The 22,228-nt window shown below is 46.6% G+C and overlaps 1 protein-coding gene across 2 annotated transcripts; it reads right to left on the reverse strand.

The window, feature by feature from the left end:
* Positions 1-451: 451 nt before the first annotated feature.
* Positions 452-21,745, reverse strand: atos (atos homolog atossa). Of its 2 annotated transcripts, none has more exons than XM_001360518.4 (8): positions 12,120-12,913; positions 9,817-9,854; positions 5,132-6,371; positions 4,924-5,060; positions 3,459-4,869; positions 2,521-3,393; positions 2,110-2,453; positions 452-2,033 (listed from the first exon to the last, which is right to left on the reverse strand). In XM_001360518.4, exons 3-8 carry the CDS (start codon positions 6,260-6,262, stop codon positions 1,838-1,840), a joined length of 4,092 nt encoding a protein of 1,363 aa, XP_001360555.4. In that variant the 5' UTR covers positions 6,263-6,371; positions 9,817-9,854; positions 12,120-12,913; the 3' UTR covers positions 452-1,837. The 2 variants fall into 2 exon arrangements, with proteins under 2 accessions (XP_001360555.4, XP_015039430.2); XM_015183944.2 differs by lacking the exon at positions 12,120-12,913 and adding an exon at positions 20,868-21,745 and having other exon boundaries at positions 1,838-2,033.
* Between the last annotated feature and the right edge of the window lie 483 nt (positions 21,746-22,228).

The raw sequence follows: 22,228 nt of genomic DNA on the forward strand, positions 1-22,228 counted from the left end.
AGCGTCTCGTATGATGCCCACATAATTTTATCCGATTACTGAATCAATTTTCTAGTTTGACCAGCTAATTTTAGGAATTCCCTTTTGTTGATTGTGTCTAAAACAAGGCTCAAAAGCATTCACTTTTTTCCTGCTTTAGCTATAAACAGTTTAAAAACTGGTTCGAAGGAACGAACTTAATTGCACGATGTTTACCCAACACTGGCCCACTGGTGTTGGTGAAATTACAACTGCACTGAAGCTGCTTGCTACAAAACTCTTCTTACTGGACTTGACTTAAATTTGAATTTGAATTCGAATATTTCGAAAAAATCCAATTATTAATTAGTTTGAATTAAAAACACAAATCCCTTTATTGAATCATTGTATATTGGTGTTATTGTTACACATATAATTGCTATTGACAGCGCACATTAAGCTCTCTACTTAAAACAAATGAAACAAACTATGATTTCGATATCCAACCAACGAATCCAATCCGCATTCGCATTGACTTTGATTGCTTTTTATTGTTTCGCTTGTTAGTAATCGTATATAGTTTAATTGCTCATACCACCTACATAGATTGCAATTGCTTGTTTTGTTAATAGCTGTAAGTAAGTATACATCAATTATAGTTGTAGTTATAGTCAGGTATCAATGGAAAATAGAATAAGAACTGTCGTGAAGACTTTCAACACATATCCGTACCACATTATATATAGTTTTTTTTTATTGAAGTATACAGTGGGTGCATCCATAAGCACTTGTTGCATATTTGAAAACAAAAAAAACAGTGAAAACTAATTAAAGGAGACACAACTGCAAACAACCCAAAAACTACCATATGGTAATTTGTCAATTGTATTTAACTAAAGAAAAACCCTATTAGAAATATACCCCGCGCTCATGCGGCTCATATCGTATCACAGGCACGCTTAATAGACACAAAATTCGGAACGGAACAGACTCAAACAAACTTGCACTCAAAAATACGTTTAGAATTTGATTGCCTCTCGATCGACGCACTGCACTGCGGAGAAGGCGGGCAGTGCGTCGTCTTTTAGGCTGATTAAAAACACACACTAAACACTAACAACAACGATCGATATGAGCGCATCCCAATACCACTTTCACATCATCCTCTCATCCCATCATCACATCATCCCTTCCATCCATCAATTCAATGCACTAAAATTCTAGCTTTCTACTCGATAAATTGCATTTAAAATTGTTTAGATTAGATGACCGCTACACGACGATTATACATACATATATATGATATATAAATATATATACTCGTATATTTATATGTTATATTCCTCTATGCACAGGGCATACTCTCTCCTCCAGTATTGCTAGGTGTCTCCGTCTCTGCCCGATTGCAGCCGGAGACACAGTGTGTATCCGTTAAGAAGGATCAAAACCCAGTTTAGTGGCTTTTATCTGGCTTTTCGATTTTCGATTGCTTTTAAATATTCAACTTGTTCAACATTTTTACAACGCAATGTTTTCTCCACACATTTTCAAAAAATTCAAAACTAAACTAGAACAAAACGAACTTTCCACGTAATGGGAAATAGTGGGGAAAATTTGCAAAAAAAAGTAAATTAATTTAGGTTGATTAAAGAATAACTAATAAAGCGATTGGTGTTTCACATAGGAATTTCTTTCGATTCCTGTTCTCTCCCCCCCTTTCTTCGTTCCTTCCTTCTTTCCGTCCGTCCATCTGCTTTCCAAGGGACTACTACAATTGATATTTTGGATATTGCTGGAAGCGGTGCCAGAGCTGGGCGTGGAGCTGCAGGCAAAGGCGGCGTATGAGCTGGTAGGTGCCGCCCAAGGCCTTTAGCAACTACTAAATCTTGCCGGCGCTTTCCTGCCGCGCACTGTAGCGCGGCTCTGTGGGCGTCAGGGTGTCGGTGACGAGCTCATTGGGTGCCTCCAGCACGCCCTTGGCGTGGGCAGCGGCCGTGTCGCAGTCGGTGCGCCGTGAGATCAATAAACGGATGTCCGTGTGCAGCGAGAGGCGTCCCGAGCGGGATGTCTGGAACCTGTTTGCGAGGGCAAAAGAGGTTGTGTTTAGAGAATCAGATATATCCGGAGAACTTGTCACTTATCCAATCCTACCTCAGGTGTATGGAGTAGCGCAGGCGCTTCATCTGCTCAGCTGTTATGAAGTGTCCCAATTTGCTGGTGGTGGTACTCGTGGTGCTGCCTGTGGGACTGCGGGGAATCGGTGGCTGCTGCTGGTGCACTTCCTCCTGCGGCTGCTGCTGGCCATTGCACGCGGGCGGGCACTCCTCGGCCAGTATCCGCTGACGGATGAAGGTCCGATGCAGGGGCGGCATATCCCGCATATCATATGGTATCACAAACATCCTCACTACCGTTCCCATCGGATTCAAGAGCGTGGCCTGCACCGTGCCCGTCCTGGGTACAGAGTAACCCTTGCGTGGCAAGCGAATCTCGCACTGAAAAGGGGATAGTTCAGATTGTTGAGATCCAGCTTCCAGATGCACTTCCACGTGGATTACTCACCAGGTAGGGGGTGCTCAGGGTCTCGCCATGCAGCTCGTAAAAGTAGGAGACAGCCGGGATGGTCAATTGGGTGGGACAGAAACCGCCGGAGGCTCCTAGCTGCAGCTTGAATCCCATCACCTCGATCTTGGGCATCAGACGCTTTTGCAACAGCGACTCCTCCAGGTTGCCCAGCAGCGGACGGCCCGCAAACTGCGTGGCCAGTCGCGCCAGGCTCTTGAGCGGTGATCCCGCTGGGCTGCACATGCCCGACTCCAGATCCTCGTCGGACAGTTGCTCGTCGGATCCCAGGGAGCTGCGGTCCGAGCGATCGCTCAGGTGGCGGGAGCGTCGCTTGTAGAAGGCCGCCGCCTGCTTGGCAAACCGCGGCGACACCGACAGCGATGCATTGGGGAGCGTGGGGGCCGAGAAGGACTTCTGCACGGTCAGATTTCCCGCTTCCGGGGTGATTAGCTGTGAGTGGGCGTGGCTCAGGGCCGCCAAATCGAAAGAGAAGGCTGGACTGCTCTGGCCACATCCGGCACCTCCTCGACTCCCGGATCCAATGGCTATCGGAGCCGAGCTGCAGAAGATTGTCGTCAGATTCACCTTGGGCAGGGGCTTGCGCATCAGTGGCGAGGATGTCGGTGGCGGTGTCTCGCTATCCGCCGCCAATCCGCTGCAGTTGAGACGCAGCTGGCTGGGCTTCGGCGACGGACGTCCCAACGACGGGGCGCCCGACTGCGGCGTGAGGGGCAGATGACTAATGGGCGTCTTGAACTGCACCACAATGTGCTCGGCCACGCCTGGCGGCGGGGTCTTGCAGCGATCTGTGGACTGTGGATTGAGCAGGGAGCAGCGCTCGATGTTCGGCGACAGTTTGGTGCACGTCACCTGTGGGATTGGCATTGGAATCAATCACTGGAATCAATCTCTAAGCAAAACTAGCTTGGGCTTACCTGTGCCGCATCTCGTTCTGCCTCTGCCTCTGGCTCTGGCTCCTGTTCCATTCGGGTGTAGCCATTGCTGCGGCCTCCATTTGCATGCCCCCGGCCGTTGGCAAAGTTGTGCTGCGTCTTCTGTCGCTTGCACACCTGACATCCGCTGGCAGGCACCGCCTTGGGCTGGTTGTTGTTCTGTCCTCCATTGAGATCATGTCTTGCCGCCTGGTGGGGCTTTCGGTTTCGGTTCTTTGGGGTGCGCTGTATGGCCTGAAGGAGGAGCTCGGCCTTGTTCCGTGGCGTGCCCACAATGAGATCACTGCTGCTCAGGCTGCAGCTGGACGTGTCCTCAATCTCCGAGGCCGTCGTATCGTCATCGTTCTCATCCCTCTCCCCCTCCCCGGCTGTGCAGTTCAAGCAGAGCAGCGTCTTCTCGCTCCCGCACAGCTGGCAGCTGCTCAGGGAGGTCTGGGTCCCAGTGGATATCATAGCTATGCGGCGTGGGTGTGGATGCGACAGGGTCATTACCATGACCTGCTGCTGCGACTGCGATTGGGAGTGGGATTGGGATTGGGAACCCGACTGTGTAGTCGTCTCCTCACCCTCCTCCATGGGTTCTTCCACCTGCAGGCGCTCGGTCGATGATTTCTGGTCTCGTTTCTTGTCCCGTCGCTGCATCCGCTTGCGGTACTTCTGCAGCTGGCGCTCCCTGTGGCTCACACTCCCAAACTCTCCCGATCCAACGTCGAGTTCATCGCCCGAAGGCACCACCAGCTGCTTGCCATTATTATCACAGTTGGAGCTGGATGTCAGCGTCGTCGTCGTTGGCGTTGTTGGTGTTGCTGGTGTTGCAGGTGTTGTCGTTGGCGTTGGCGAACTGCTCATCGCAGTGGTGCGTGCCCCCAGGCCCGTGGGTGAAGCCGCATGAAAGCCCCCGCCACCTGTGGGAGTGCTGGCTGGCTGCGTCGGCGGACGCAGAGATCGCGTTGGTAGTGTCGGCAACGGCAGGGGCAGGGGCGGGGGCTCTATGTGCGGCAGGCCACCATTGATCCGGGGCAGACTCTTCACGCACACGGACACGCTGAAGCTCTCCGAGATGTTCACGTTGGGAAAATTGTGCACTAAAGCCTTGGCACTGAAGCCGCTCTCATCCAGGTACTGGCTGCCACAGCCATTGGTCGACAGCACGGGATTATGCTGCCTGATTCTGTAGAAGATGTTGAGACGTGGCCGACGCGACCCATGGGAGCCACAGCCGCTGCCAGCCAGATCACCTGCGCTGTGGCTGGCAAATACAACGCGTCCGCTGTCGTAGACAGAGGGATCACACTTGCGCAGCAGGTCGCACCAGGCCACGATCTGGGAGAAGTACAGCTGGCTGCGTATGGCACTGCACAGCGAGGGCAGGGTCATCGTGGGAGGCGGCACTCTATCGGAAGAGAGAGAGATTAGTGGGGGCTGGACAGATGGATGATCTACTCACTTCTCCTTGCCGCTGATGATCCACTGCTCAAGCAGCAGCTTGTGGCTGACTGGACCCAGGTATACCTCAATGCAAACGGGATCACGGCGGGCCAGAATGGCCTCCATCTTCATGCAGTGCGCACGCCAACGATTACACTGAAAGCGAGTGGCAGGAGGAGTGTCAGTGGAAAGTCTCGAGGAGTAGAGGGGAGTCTCCGAGTACTTACGGTCATATTTAGGTAGGACATATCACAGATGTGCTCCTCAGATTCGGCTGTGGCCTCGCCCTTGGCCAGACCCATCTTCCTGAGGAACTGATCACAGTGTGGCCCGTGCTTGGGCCTGGTGGTGGTTGTGGTGGCAGAGCTGCTTGCTCCGCTGCTGGCAGTGGCACTGGCAGTGTTGGTATTGATCGTGTTGTTGCTATTGCCTGCGCCTGCTCCTGCTCCTGCTCCCAGTGATCCTGATGCTGTCCAACCAAAGGTCAGACTCAGGTTACGCGTCTCTGATGGAGAGGTCTGGGCTATGGGCATGGCTGGGCCGCCTCTAAGGCAGGTGGTGGCCAGTGACTGCAGCGAGTGCAATATGTTGTCCGAGGAGTTGGAGCCGGGGGAGCTGGCGGCACTGGAATTGTTTGTACCAGCTCCTCCTCCTCCACCACCTACTCCTACATTGCCCATGCCCATCCCCATTCCCATTCCCATGCCCAATCCTCCAGCTCGATTCAGCATCACTCGACGAACTATTTCGTAGTCTCCATGATCCCCAGTGTTGAGATCATTGATGGCCAGGGACACCAGCTCTGGCTCGGCACTCATGCTCTGCGCTGCCGGCGATATTTGTCGCAGCTGGCAGAGCTTCTGCGTCCAACGTTGGTGCGTCGTCGTAGTGCTGGTCGGTGTCCCAGCTCCCCCTCCCCCTCCTGCTCCGCCTCCGCCACCTGCCCCGTTGCCATGGGGAGAGCGTGGAGTGCTGGCGCCTGCATAGGGATTCGTTGTTATATTAATGGCCGCCCGGGAAGTGGAGGGTCGCGGCGAAAGTCGACCCCCACTGACTGGTGCTGCACCTCCCCCCACTACAATGCCTCCGCCTGCGCCTCCACCTGCTAGCGCCAGCGGCTGGTACTCGTCATCCGCAATGGGTCTGCCCTCGAGAATCAGCGACGCCAGTCCCAACACAATGGAGCTGTAGTTGTTCTGTGCCGCTGTCGCTGCTGCTGCAGATGGTGATGCAGACGCTCCTCCCCCGACGCCACCTGCGGTAGCAGTGCCTGCCGCCGAGACCAGGGAGGAAGCAACAGCTCCGTTCTGGGCCAGGCTGGCGGGCGGCGGGGAATTGGTGACGCTGGTGGGTATCATGGTCGGGTGTCCTTCTTGATGTCCTTGCTGCACTGCCTACTGCTGCCTCTGCTGCAGCTTCAGCCTCGGCTGCTGCTACTGCTTGAGTTGTTCTTGCACCGGAAGTACACTGAAAGAAAAATCATTGACTTTTATTCGGGAACTGAGATGAGGACAATAAAATACCTGCCCACAGGATATACCAGGAGGCCGTCACTCACTCCCCCCCTGTGGCCTCCAACCCACTCTGAATGTCAAATGTCACAATGCGAATGAGGTCACAACACGGCGGGGGGCGTGGGGCGGGGGCGGACAAGGCCATTGATGGGGAAAAATCAAACTGAATTATGTTTTGAAGGTCTCCTCCCCCTCCCCCTCCACCTCCACAGCTTTTTTTTCTTATATATTACATAAGGCTGACATGGTTTACTTTTTATCCTTAAGATGCGGAAGTAACGCACCCGACCCAAACAATGGCCAGAGCCAGAGGCTAGCCTTCGATGTCTGTTACTGCCACTGCCGACACGACACACTGACACGGCCCCGATTTGGCCTAAAAAGAATATAATTGAAAAACCAGGTCGTTACTTAACCAGAATGAAGCCCAGTTGTGTGTGCAACATGTCGTGCATTTGGCAAAGCACAATTCTCTCTACCCCCCTCTCCCACCATCTACCCTACCCCATCACCATACCTCCTTATGGCACGCGCAGCGCACTCTGCTTCCCACTTAAAAGCTAAGGCCAACATGTTGCTAACGCTGTGACGTCAGTGCCGAGCCAAGCCGAGCTTTGCAGCAGCACCAAAATTGTGCCTGTATGGTACGTTGAAGGTCGCTGCAAATATACTCTATTCTATGTGAAGGTAGTGCAACTTTTAAGCAGCCCAAGGCTGTCGTCCCACTCAAGGCGAGCAAAAGCTCATGTAAGAGTACCAAAGCTTCGACTAGTTCGCGTTCCGTTCTCTCGTCTACTCTGACGCAATTCTGTTCTGCTTAAACCGCGCTTAGCAACAGCAGCGACAACATGCACATACATGCACAAAAAAATGCAAAACAACAACAAAAAAGTTTGTATACAAAAAACAGCTGTTGCAGCAACGCGTTCCGCGCGCTCAGCATGTATTTGTGCGCTCTGGCAGCATGTTGCGAGAGCGCGTGCTCTCTCTCTGGCGGTTAGGTAAACATGTTTGTCTTTACTTTTGCTTTTGTTTTTGTGTTTCTTCTTGACCTGCATGCACAATATATAACTGGCACGCGAAAGAGAGCGACCACGAGAGAGGAGAGTGGTAGCGCGCTCTCGCTTAATGCTCTCTATATGCTAAGTTTGTGTGTGTGTGTTAGAAAACATCTGATTTTTGTATTGCTTTGCAATCAGTTGGCAATGTTTGCTCAGCTCCATGAATGTGAGCGTGTGAATTTGTATGTACATACGCGAATGTGTGTGTGTGTGTCAAGTTTTGTTTATGGCACATCCATAGATACATACATACAAATACACTTGGCCCACAATTGACAACATTCACACTCAAACACACGCGCGCGCACACAGACGAAAGAAAACTTGTATGAAAATGGGGGCAAGCGAACGGAACGACGAACGGAACGACGGTACAATGCGGACAGAGTTTAATAATATTTGATTAGATTACAGTCTGCCACGCTTTTATTTCCACATATGCATACATATATTAAACTAATACTGTTATTGTGTATGTATTCGATTATTCCATTTCATCTGTCCATTATCATTTACATTTCATCACTCTGCCCGAAAGTTACAGCGAAAACGGGAAAATCATCATGCCTATGACGCAGTGGAAATCCGCTACACTATCACAAAACGAGCGTAACGAAACGGAAGGGAACGGATTGGATTGGAACGTGTAAAGTATTGGTGGCAGGGCGACGAGACGACGACGCTATGAAACATTTTTGCTGAGTGGCTGTGATTTTCGGGGTAACGGTTTCGGTTTTGGCAAGCAGTCCCCCGACGGCACTCAAAATGTCATTAGCCACGAAATCTTCAACTTTCGCTTGCAGATAAATTATTTTGCAATCGAGGAACTGTTGATTATATGCGACAATATGGGCAATACTTCTTCTCTTCTCAATATCATCAACAAGGGCATATAAACAAAAAAAAAAACATTCTCACAGGGTTCCACCCCTCCTCCTCCGATCCGCGCTGATTGGATGCACTTCTTGGCAAGCCGATCGCGCCAGCCACACGCTGCCACCGTCCGACAGGTGGCGTGGGGAGGAGGGAGGAAGGCAGGGAGGCAGGGAATCTGGTTACGGGGGGAGAGAGCGCATTGTTGAACTAATTTCATTTGGCTTGGCCACCGTCCTTGGCATGCTTTTTGATTTTGCAATACGGTTTGCGTTTTGCATTGGTCTTGGTTAATTTATTTATTTATTGCTCATTTTCCTGTCTCTCTCTCTCTGTCCCAGTCAGTGTCTCATGCTTGCCTATGAATGTATTTTTTTTGACGCACATTACAGCATTGCATTTTATATTTGCTGGCGGAAAATGGAAACGGGGCGAAGGCGACCCGTCCCCCCGTGCGCCTCAAGCCAGCGCCAAGTGAAAGGCAGGCGGCAGCAGGCACCACACCACCAAACTGGCGCTAGAGGGCGCTGCACGACAGCCACAGGAAAACCCGTTCAAAGAAAACGGCAACAACAGCAACAACAACAACTAAAGCGAGTGGAAACAAAAAATATGTTGCAACTTTTGAAAACAAGTTCCGTCCTCTGTCCCTCCGTGTCGTGTCCGCCTGTGTGCACCTTTCGTTTGCTTTTTGCTTCCCCTTTTTTCATTTTTCTTTGTTGTGTGTCTTATGAAATGGTCCCATAGATTGGATATGAATATTGCACACGTGACTGCTGCAGAACGGATTCGCCAACCAGCATTTATGGCAATTATCATTAAATTCGTTTTCCTTTAGTCATCCAGAAAGATGCGTCATGACAAAAGCTTCATTCATTGCAGTCATTAATTCCCTCTTTCTTTTTGTCTCCATCTTCCCTCCCATCGCCCCATTAAATGTGTCATCTAAGGCGGAAGCGGTGGAGTGGAGTCGTGGCCTTCTTCGGGTTCGGTTAATAATATGACAAAACATCACTCCAGCTGGCTGTTGGGATGATCGTTAGAAGTGTATCGAGACTCTTCGTGTCGCTGATTGACCTCGGAGTCGACCTTACAAATACCCATTATTCTATCTGTCTGTATGCGCGCGTGTGTGTGTGTGTGTGTATGTGCTCAACCCTCCCATGGCTTCACAGCTGAGCGAGCGTTTCTGTCGTTGTTTGAGGGGGCTGCACCTTTGATGGGTTACATGGTCACACAGCCTGCCTACCTCCCCCTCCATCAATATCTCTCTCACTCTCTCTCTCTATCTGTCTCGCTTTGTTGTGTAGCAGATACACACATGGAACAGGCACATGCATGATATTGTAGGGGATTTTATCGACTCTTTGGACACGGACAAGTGAGCGAGGGCCATGAGATAAGAGGCATTTGAACAAAACCGTTGAAAGTTGTAATATTTCAAGGTTTTGCAGTACAACTCACCTTTCAAAACGCTAAAATTCCATTATTTTTGCTGTTTGCTGCAACGAGAGAGAGAGTGCAAGGAAGAAAGAGAAACTATTAAAAAAGGAAATACTCCAAGATTAATTACAACAAATAGCAGCGAAAATTAAATAATTGAGCAACATTGTTATACTGTAAGCTGAAGCGTAATTAAACCCATTACACAGAGCGGAATACTGATAGAGACAGAGACACCCTGTTTCTTACACAACAAATAAAGTTAAACGGCAGTCGAGCCAGCTCTCGCTCAATCATTCACTCGCAAGCACAAACACACACAACATTGCCCAAGGTATCGCAATAGAAGGTGGGACAAGCACACACTGAATCAAGTTTGTCTACCACCTTGCTATCAATATACTCTGGCTCTGCTCACATGTGCGCAGCAAAAACAAAAATTGTAAACAAACGCAGTCCAGTTATGGCTCTGCTCGGCGCTCTTCTTCCCCACGTGTGACAGTGTGTGGTGTGTGAGAGGTCTGTAACGTGAGCACGTGAGACCGTCTCGCTCACACTGTCTGGAGTGCGTGTGTGTGTGTGTGTGAGAGAGAGAGTGGGAGAGTTGAAGTAACCACCAGCTAGAGGAGGAGGACGCACAGGACAGGACTTTGCCAAAGAACTGCGAGTGAGTGTGAGTGAGAGTAAGTCGAAGACACCGATGGCACGTTTTATTTTTAGCCAAAACGTTATACCCGTCTTGCAAATCGAGAGCACAGAATGAACGGACGGGCACGCACATTCGTTCTTCTCCGTCACAGCAGCAGGCAAAAGCAAATGACCGCAAGAAGTTCCATTGCTCGCTCTCCCGCTCTCTACTCCCCACCTCCACTTCCAGAGTGCGACAACTTCGTTCTGTGCTCCACTCACCCAGCCCCAGCCCCAGCGCCCCCCGCCCCCCGCCACTCCACTCCTCACTATGTTCTGCTCCGCTCTCCGTTCTGGCCGCTCACTTCATTTACATTTCCAACTGCGCACGTATAAAATTACATCGGGACTGTTGGACTGCCCGCGATTATAATTGGATGTGTGTGTGTGTGTGTGTGAGGAATGCGTTAAGTTTAATTTTTACTTATTTAGTTCTTTCATCTGCTCACAAAAATTTCTATAAATTGCCATATTAAAACGTACGAGACGTGGGGAAAGATAGAGCAGATAACTTCCCAATCTCTTGACCAAAAAACAACTGTTGCTTCATTTTTATTTTTCTCTTAAGTGGTCTTTTTCATACAGCTTTCTCTTATATAAGACAGATGGATAGTGAAAGTATACGTTAATCGGGTTCTTTGGCCAACATATTCTACATACATATGTATGTGCATCAATCACATTAAATTGACCTTAAAAAGGGAAGCTTTTTCATCATCGTGCCATTCCTTACTGCGCTTTCCCCAACACATGTGTGTGTTGTCCTCTCTCTCTCTCTTACTCTCTCTCTCTGTCGTTGTAAGATCTTACACGTGGGTGGTTTTAAATGTTGCGCAATTGTCCATAAATCCGTATGATCTGATCTGGGGGCGCACCCAGCCCAGCGACAGCGACAGCACGCCACGACTGTGTGTTGCATGGAAAATACCAGGTGTAAATGATTTAGCTAAATCTCCGAGCACGATTCTCCATCGTAATCAGCTGCTCAGCTACTCTGTTCTGCTCTCCTCTCAATAGTTAATAAGTGCCTCTCGTTCTGTCTGCATGGGGCACACGAATGTTGACACACAGCGAATGCAACAACCAACAACTGACGCCACAATTAGAAAATGTGTGTCAATTATATTAACAAAAAAAAAGTAGTTTTCCCGACTTGACACACACACACACACACCACACACGGACACGCATACAAAAGAAACACTCGGGGCGTTTGAGGGAGTGGAACGGAGCAGTCAGCGATAGTGAGGTAGCTGGAGAGTGAGAGGGAGCGATATTCCAATTGCCTTTTCAGTAATTTATGTGTTATACAACAACAGCAACAACAACCACAACGACAGCTATAATAACGCTGAAGGGGGCGTCGAATAGTCTCCCAAAGTGTTTCACCCACACACACACACACACACACTAGTGCATGAGCGATCTTCAATTATTATACTGTATATGTATATGTATATGTGTGGGTGGACACGGGCAGAGCTTTGACTATTGCGATGTTTTTATTTGAGCATTACGTCACCAACACATGCGCAACTGCACAGCTGAGTGGGGAACGTCACAGCACGTTACTCTCACCCACACACAGGGAGTACATAGGGGGGACTTTTGTACATATGTATATTCTAGGTACCAACCTTTTGCCTAACACTTTTCCACTGCCAAAATGTTCACGTTTATCCAAAACTTTTTAAACTTTTTGTGGGTTTTCTTGATTGATTTGATTTGGCTTCGCTTTTCTTTGCAACCGAATTCCAAATCCCATTTCCTCTCAACTGTTCATATTTAACTATTCACTCGCTGCTGCCTTGGCTGATGCTGCTGCTGCTGCGGCTTCTTCTGCTGCTGATGTTGCGTCTGTTTGCTCTTAGTTCTAGGCGGCTGACAACAGCAACAACGTTGACAGCGTCGACATATTGGGTGTTCACGTAGCTGCATTTGAATTCTCAACGGTTTTGCCTAGCGTTTTCAATGTGAAATCGAATTGAAGTCGCGTTTTCGAAGAGTACACTGCACGCACCGACACGACACACACTCGCAGAACAATCGTACTGTATATGTATCTGTTTCAGTTTCTGTTTTGTTCCCACACCACACTGATTTTGATTTTGCTCACTAGCACGAAACGGAATACAAACGAATGCGAAACACAAGAGTCCAGCAATGGCAGCAGCAGGTAACAAATACCAACAGACTGTTAACGAAATGAAACTTGTTTGCTTAGATTTCAATATTATTTTTGGTCTCTGGCTGCACTTTTTGGCTCTCCACGAACAAAACAAAAAAAAACCCCAAGATTTGCCTGCCTCTCTCTCGCTGGCTGCTTTTGCTCTCTCGCTTAACTGCAGAGTGGGCCGCGTGTGGTCGCTTTGGGGTTCGCAAGTTGAATGAGCGGACGACGACAGTGCTCCGCTGCTGACGGCAACTTTCTAAAACAGCTGAGTCGAGCCACACGCTCGCGACGCCACGGCTGGCTTTGTTTTGCTTCTGTCTGCGTACGTGTGTATCTGTGTGTTATGTGCTCGGTGTGTACATTATATGTTTCTCCCTATATACGCAGCACATATATACATGTATGTACTGTACGTGTGGCTATGTGTAGGGAAAACTACGTCGTACATTTGGCTAGTTTTTTTTTTCCTTTTCTTTTGTTTTGTTTTATTTATTTTTTGGCATGGGCCCTCCTCCAACATCTGGTAACCAACATGTTGCCAGCGTCACAGTGGTGTGCGCCAACATGTTGCACTGCGCAGGGAAAAATAACACAAAGAATGTATACAAAAATCATATGGAATTTCCAAGGCCCTGGAGGGAGAGAGGGAGAACGCATATGCACATAGACATACATAGCAAGAGTGAGAGACATGCATGGCGACATTTGAGTGATAAGTGAAGTAAATAGGTAATATGTACTATGTATGCATATATTATATACACATGTATACGTGTAGATCGTAAATAGAGGGGCAGACATCTCCAAGTGATAGCGATTCAATAACAAAAGCCAATCACAGATACAGAAAAGTATACACACAGCAATACAGCGAAACGAACCCGTTTCCATATGTTTGAAAGATGATGATGATGGTTGCTCCTCAGCTTCTGCTGCTGCCACTGCCTCTGCTACATTTATGTTGCTGTTGCTTTTGTGGCTTTTTGCTTTTTGCTTTATATACCCAAAATAGCTGGCATATAAAAGAATCTGCTTGCGTTTTTATTTTTGCTGCTTGAGGTACTTGTTGGGGGCTGGCAGACGCACGGAGCGGAGTTCTTGGAGAGAAGTAAACAACAAAAACGCAGAAAAAAATAAAAACCACAAAAAACGCATGCGCCCTCGCTGCACTTAATACATATGTATGTACTGTATGCGTGAATGTGTGTGTGTGTGTGTGTGTAAGTATAATCCAAAACCCAAAGACAGTCAGCAGTTGGCCAGACAGACCCCAAAAGACGTCGCGACCCAGACAACAGCAACAGCATTTACAGTTTCAGTTTATGTTTGCTTAAGCTGCTGCTCTCTTTGTCTCTCTGCCTCCCTCTCTCTCTCTCTCTCTCTCTATCTGTGTGTGCTATTCTCTGTGGACCTTGCAAACCAAACGATGCGACATCTTATCAGCAGCACCCACACACACACACACACTCGGAACAGTGATATGCTGATATGATTTGTACGTCGTCACAGGTCTCTCTGCATGTGTTAATGATAAGAATAAATCTGCTCAAAGTGGTTTCTTTGTATCTTAGACGAATATTGTTGAATATCTCCTTCCTATTGCTCTCTTTTTCTCTTTTCTCAAGACCAAATCAATGCGCACACACAATCGCGGACAAAAACAGACCAAGACCCAGACGCAGACACATCCACATCCACAACCACCTACGGGTGCATATGGACTCTCGTCACTTGTCTGCGGAACGAACTTGAGTAACCCAAGCCGAAGGATACACGGCCGACGACGAGGCGTCTCTGGCGACAACAAAGACTTGTCCGCGCTGCAGACAAAGAAATGCCAAGACCGTCTGTGTTTGGGTCTGGGTCTCTTGCTCTTGCTCTTGGCCAAACAGGAAAACAAGAATCTGCTGTTGACCCCTCTCACTCTCAACTCTCCACTGGCCTGGCAAAGTGTGCGGGGGGTGAATTTTTACAAATCCGAAGCTAAGGGGGAATCGATTGGAGGGGTGTCTTGACGACGTGGACAGATTAGTGACTGAAGTGTAATTTGCCATCTATCAATCTCCCAATCGATTCATTTCCCAGGTCCTCCTTTTGGATCGTTATCTAGGGACTAGTCCTAATGCATCTCAGGTCGTTCTTCTTACCATTCCCAGACCCGAGAATAGGTCCCGGCGATAGCACGCAAGATTCCCTACAAATATTTACCGACTTTCTTGCCGAACCGAGCGTCTCTCTTTTTATCGTTCCTAACACTCCAAGTACAAATAAAACGTGTTTGCTTCGAAGGAAACCCTCGTCCGAATACAGGTAGTTTCGGTTTTTATGAAGCTAAGTCATGCTCATGTGATTTCCCAACGGCAGAGGGCGCTGCGCTGCTCTCCGGTCAGTCCAATCGCATGGAAGCCCTTTGGGGGGGTCAGACGTTTGGCCTCAAGCTTGGAAATTTTTCCATTTCTGGTTTTCTTATTCCCCTTTGGCCCTGCTTCGCTCCCCCTTTGGGCTAAAAGCTTTGCTGATTGACTGCTTTCTTTGGCTCTTGGCATCGCTGGGCTTTAATTAAGTGGAATTTAAGAAACGTCCGAGGGGCATCACATAATTTGTAGCTATACACAGTGGCGGCGATTGATTGATCGAATTTTGAGCAAAGTACAGAAAGATGAGATGTCCTTGTGCTCTGCCATAGGAACAAAAGCTCCTAAAGAAACGCTCACACAAGCAACAGAGATCAGCTGTTTTTTTTATTTTTATTTGAAAAATGTTCTGAAAGAATTGGGTAAAACTAACAATAATATTATCTTTCTTCAAGTGCCTGTTTGGCTGCGAACATGTGTGTTTATTTACCATAACTTATAAATTATAAAGCATTTCTTTTGTTACACACACACACCCATACATACACACACATACACATATACAGTGGCGCCGAAAAAAATAGCACCAGTAGGGACGACCGTCTTTATTCCTTCAAAACAAGACCTCTGTCCAACATTTGCTGGACTTTACTGCAATATAATGTAGCTTTATATGTCTCCTGTCTGAAAGAAGTGTGCTTACTCTCTCAATTCTAACGGTTCTTATAACTTTAGGCAATTTTGCGAAAGAGGAGCGAAATGGAGCACCAACAAAAATAGCACCAGTAACTGTTTTATGTAAAAGCTTCTACTTTTCGGAGCTTCTTGATATTTTAACTTCTTGACTGAATTAAAAATCGGTGGCTTTAGGTGATTGTGACAAGAAAGTTACAAAATTTAAGTATTTATGGGTCTTGGAAAGCACTAAAGTGAAGAAAAAAGCCAAAGGATCAAAACTTTCACTTCAGAAGGCAGGACCTATGCTAAGGTGGGGCAAATGGTCGATTGTTCAAAAGAAATGATTAGCAATGCTTTTAAATATATTTCCAACAAGAAACACGTGGAAGAAAGGCCGCGATATCCCCATTTCTGGTAAAACTACTGGTTCGTGAGAGCAAGGAGGACCCATTTAAGTCGGCCACAGAGCTAAAGCAAGGATCTTAAAAAATCGTCAAGTACCAGGAAAGTTAGATCTTGTTTACAAGAACGTAAAATGGGTACTCGTAGTACGAGGAAAATTTCACTTTTAACGGAAAGGCATGGGGCAAAAAAAGTTTGGTGTGCAAAATAGCACTAAAGTTGGGCCAAAGAAAATGGAGAAACATCCTGTGGTCCGACTAAAGCTAAAATTTATTTTTTGGTGTAAAAGGGTCTTGTTCTTATGTGAAACGACTACCGAATGCAGAATACAACCCCCTGACTCACATGTAAATTCATTAGACATAGAAAAGCAAGAAAAATCGTATGTGCATGATTTTCGTACTAGGCAGGTGACCCAATACATGGCACAACCCCATTATGGATCAACATGTCTATGTCAATATCAAAGAAACAGTGATTCTGCTTTATGCTGAATACGAAATAGAGTTTTTTTGTGTCTTCCAGCAGGAAAATGACCCAAAACGACCTAGAAAGAGAGCTCGAAAGTGGTTCGAGCACAATTCTCTTAGTGCAATGGATTGGCCTGTTCAGTCTCCAGACTTGAACCCCATTGCTAATATTTTGGGTCAAGTTAAAAAATATGTTGCTAGTGCGGAACCAAAGAGTAATAAAGATCTTTGGGGTATCCTGCATGGTTCGTGGATCAATATCCCAAGGAAAAGATGCGAAAATTAGGTGAGCTTTAATGTCAATATGTTGAGCTGCTGTTGTTGCTGCCAAAGGTTTTACAACAAAACGGCAACCTTTAAATACAACTAAAGTAACATATTTTACAAAAAAATTTGGAAAGTTTCCTTGTATTTTATAGTTTTTTGATTTCTTTGTAAATTGGTGCTATTTTTGTTGGTGCCCAAATTTCTGATAAAATCCTTTTCTTTTCAAATATTTTCATTTGGAGTTTGCGAATTATGCCAGTGCTCTGGGATACGATAAATTATACCTTAAAGTTTACATATTAGTCTTAACAACGTTCATTAGAACCATTGCTTAAGCAAAATCCGTCAATATAGACACATTAGTCCACTGGTGCTATTTTTTTCGGCGCAGCTGTATGTATGTATGTAGAGCTCTCTGCCTGTTCAGCACGTTGCCATAAATGTGAAATTGTGTAGAACGCAGTTGCGGAAAAGTGTCTGGGACTGCCGGATCCCGCTTTGAATTGATTGTGAGCAAATATAGACACGACGCAGACGAGACGTCACTTACACAGGGAGGAATGGAATACGTAACCACCTCTGTAGGAAATGCGTTGCTTTACCCCTGAAGAAGATATGCGCATACTATGTAGGGTTAACCAAAAGCTTGCTCTCGTCTCTATCCCTTTTGTTTCTATTTCCGTACAGCTGTTCTTTTCGCTTACACGTGACTGTGATTGACTCGTCGTCAGGTGCGCGGTGCTCTAAAGAAGGTGTAACGGTAATGAGCTTGTCGCACACTAAGTTTAAGGTTGAGAGAGAGAGCCAACAGCTGTGAATGGCGGCCGCCATGTTTTGAGTGAAGTGAGGCAGTGGATGTTTAAGTGGGTAGGGCATAGGGGATACAGGATAGGGGATTGGGGGATGGGGTGAGCTGAATAATATATGTATTGTGCTGCCCGACGGAGCGACGACTATGTGTGACTATGCATATTGATAATCTCCGTTAGATAGCAGGCGGACATTTTGAATGGGGCCTGTTGCATGGTAAATAATAAATAATAATAATTAAAGTTAATTGAGTTTTAGAGTTGTCATGTGCACACACACACACACACGCACACCCACCGATAAGCATAGATGTACATTTCCTGCCTATTTTGAGAGCCACTGGCACCCACACACTGGGGCGTGCTCCACATCTTGTTGGAGATCGAAATAATCCCCAACGAATTATACGAGAACTTTGCCAAAACGGGAACTACATACGTAACACTGCCTGCCCTCCCCCCACCCTCTCGTATTACTCTGATCAAAAGCTCTCTCTGTCTCTCTTTCTCTATGTAGACGATGCCCAGTCCCCCCCCTTACCCCACCTTTAAGACCATGCGATGACTACATGATGTTTATTTTTGTAAATGCTGAACAACACGAAAAAAAACAACAAAAGAAGAAGAAAAAATATTAACAGAAACACATCTAAACAAAGAGCTTTGCTTTGTTAACGAGTTAGAGAAATGTGTGTATACATATTTTAATTTGTTGCCTGATTGAAGCGATAAAAGAAACGCAAATTCCATCAAAACCAAAACACACAGTACATACCAGTCCCCCCCTCCCCACCCTGCCAAGGATATGATATCCTTCTACAGGGTAAACAACCCTCGGATCAAAATGAAATTCTAAACAAAAAGAAAAACAGCAGTCCAGGGGTGGTGGAGGGGTACGGAGTGAGGGGGGAACACCAGGCGAGACATCTACATCTCCTTCCGCTATCCCATGGCGCCTCCTCTCCTGAAACCATCGACATTTTGCTAACTCTCTTCTCACCCGAAATCAGCTGCGAATATTTTTTTGGTGGGTTCATTGGCTCGTCGACTCTCTCTCACTCTCTCTCTCTAGCACTCTCACAGTTACGCTCTTCATTTTGTTGTTTTTTTCTTGCTCGCACACGTTGTTCAAAGTCATTCAACCCAGCAACAAAATAACGTAAAGTAAAACGCAATAAGGAGAGCGACGCGGAGGTGGAGGAGGAGTACCATAAGAACAGAAGCAACAACAACAACAACAACAACAACGGGAAGGAGAACGGGAAACGTCAACGGCAGCAGCGTCGATGGGGTCACTGAGCGTTGCCACTCTCTCCCACTCTCACTAACACCCCCATCCCCGTATCTCCTCCCACCGTCATCACGTTTTGCGAGAGTGAAATTTGAAAATATAAGGCGTAGCAAAGTCCGCTGATGGAATGCGTCAAGTGGCTGGCTGTCCGCCACACACTCCCCCCCGCAAAGAGCCCCAGGATACGATCATTGACACACAGTTAAAGAACCAAAAAGTACATAGAAGTTCCTGATTCTTTATCAGCCCCCAAGTAATTTATGACCCTGAATTGTGGTCAGGCACTGCACTCGGAACTGAAACCCGAATCTGGAATAGTCACCATAAGGGGCGCAGCTTCTGATAGGCTTTCTGGCTTTTGATTGTTTGCTTATCTCGAGACCCGACTCTCCCCGCATAACCGACGCTGTGCGTTTCGGTGACTCCGAAGATAAGGCTCCCTTGCGGTTCGGGTCGGTTCGCTTCGGTTCGCTTCGGTTCGGTTTCTCGTTATCGCAGATAATTAAGCCGAAGAACTGTTTGAGAAGTGCTGAACGGTTGACAATACTTATGGCTTCATTAACTGAATGGAAAACCATAAAAAAGGCAAAAGGAGGCCATCGCAAGGAGAGGGGGGGCAGTGGCCTCCCACTAGGGAAAACCTTATGTGTATTTTATTATGTTTGCATTTACTTTAAGGTACATACATATGTACATAGTAAAACAAGGTTGAAAGTACACACAGATGTGTGCTGTACCGCATGCAGTGCTGTCTGCTACGTGTTCTACATGACAATTGGGGGGGATATGATGATGGGAACCTAGATGATTGATACAGAATGCGGCAGATGCGGGCATTCGTTAAATTGAAAGCTAGTCCCCTAGCACGTTCATAGGACAGAATAAGCGACAGCAGCTGTGCTCAACTATTATTGTGGCCGCTGCTGTCAAATTAGGCAAAGCTTCTTCTCTGGAAAAATGCATAATACCCCCTCTGGATGGGTCTAACAAAAGTGATTTAACAGCGCGACAACAGGATAATTTCCGCAAGAGAGTAAGCAAATGTTAAACATGCTCTCTCTTCTTTCTGATCTCCTCCTTTCAGCTTTGTTCCGTTGATCCAAAGATCTAACATGGCTGCCTGCGTTACATGGACAGAGAGAGAGAGAGAGAGAGGGCAGAAAACTGTAACGTCTACACTGAAAAGATCTTTGGAATGCTTTAATGGTTCGCATCGTATTTATTTATTTATTTTAAACAAATCAATGCGAATATTAAATCAATATGGATGAGCGAACACACACACACACAGACACACGCACACTCACTTGCGGGGACAAACTGTCAACTGTTTTAATACGATTTCCTTTGTTCTTTGGGGACTGCGCAAAAAGGAAATGGAAATGAAAGCAAGGATACAGCAGAGCCAAGCCAACGCGAACAGTGCTGCGCCCCCCCCTCTCTGGCTCTTTTGGCTTTAGCAGTTTCTTTGTCTGCAGCACACATACAAGCACATCAGCTGATTGGGGAGAAATCTGTGTGTGTCTGTCTGTGGCTCTGAGGCGCGCTGCAAATACAAATTGAAATGAACGCAGTGAAACGTGAATTGAAATCATTTACTTTTGCAGTTCGGTTTGACCATATAAAGAGAAGAATCATTGAAGAACGTTGCCAAGAACACACATACATGTATATCGAGTATATAAGGCCATGTATCACTGTGCATGCTTTGTTTACTCAAGGCCTCTACTTACTGGAGAGAGCGAAACAAGTTTCGAGCAATCTTCAAAGAGAATTTCTAACAAAATTCCCCCCATAAAATATCTCGGACACGTCTTCCGGACGGACGGACCTCTGTCCCCGCATAAAGTTCAAAGCAATTAAACACAATTCCCGGGATGGGATCCATTATGAATATTTCACTCGAGCAAAAGGAATGTCCAATCAAAATGGCCGACTTACCTTTTTTTAAACAAGAAGATCGGGCAAAGGCAGAATGCACAATTTCCACACTTTGTTGTAAAATGCTGGTGTTGCAGTTGTTGCTAATTATAATTTGTTGCCTTATTTAGACATGATTGCAGTTTATTTTGGTTGCAGATATTGATTTGATTTGCTGCTTTGGTGCGGCGCTGCTGCTGTTGCTGCCTCCCACACACAGCCCACACAAATATAAACACACAGGCACGCACACACACGAAGCCTCTGCTCAGCTGTGCTGTGCTTTGTTGCTGCTTCCTCTCTTCCTTGTGCCTTTCATGTGCTGGTACTGGTGCTGGCGCTGGTGCTGTGCCTTCCGTCCGTCCGTCTAAAACCGCATACATTGATTTTTTCGCTGCATTTTAAACACCTTCTTGGCCTTCATTTCGTATTAATATTTTATATAACACATCATCAGCCTTTCTTTGCATTGCACACACTTTTGCTCTCTCTTAACACTTCCACTTCGCTTCTTTTCACTCCTTTCCGTGAACAAACTGAAAAAAGCACGAAGAAAACGGATCTTGCGCGTTTCGCTCCTCGACCACGTCTCACCCGCACGCAACACTCCTCTAGTAGTTGTCTTTATTTATTTATTCGCTAAAACTGATCGTTTTCGTGTACGCCATTGCCACTCACTGCAGCAGCCACACAGCTGAAAACGTTGGTGCAAGAAATGCCATCACAGGTGCAGGCTGCCAATACCGCTGCTTCTAAGCCAACAACTACGCCTTGATGCGATTTAGATGCCGAAATAGGCATAGTTACGCTCACACACACGCACGTCACCGCGATTATGTTTAATTAATTGTTTATTATTTATCTGATAGCTCAGACACAGTGTGACCGCGGATTTATCGTTAAACTTTACCGTCCGACCCTCAGAAATATACCAAAATATACCGTCTCATTTTAAAAATATACCGTAAATATAGTGACGAATTAAAGTTCCATTATACATATTCCTCGATCTGATATTCCGAGAAATATTACTAGCTAGAGGGACCTCTCAGCTTAGCCCACATAATTTTATACGATTGATGAATCAATTTTGTTCAAGATTAACTACTTTTACGGATTCGCATGTATTTCAATTTGACAAAAACACGGCCTGAAATGTTACGTAAATTTACATAAAAAGCGCCAGAAAATCCAAAGGGCCTTGTGTTGTGACAGCGCTGTTGCAAAGGCGCCAAGTTTTAAATTATTTGTGTTATACCATTTGATGCAAATAAAACACTTGTAATTAGTTTTGCATTTAAAATATTATTTATGTAAAGCATATATGCATATGTATATATGAATGTAAATTTCGTTAAACCAAAACATTTATTAGTGTCTGT

This window comes from Drosophila pseudoobscura, chromosome 3 (assembly GCF_009870125.1).
Source record: "Drosophila pseudoobscura strain MV-25-SWS-2005 chromosome 3, UCI_Dpse_MV25, whole genome shotgun sequence".
NCBI classification, from domain to species: Eukaryota; Metazoa; Arthropoda; class Insecta; order Diptera; family Drosophilidae; genus Drosophila; species Drosophila pseudoobscura.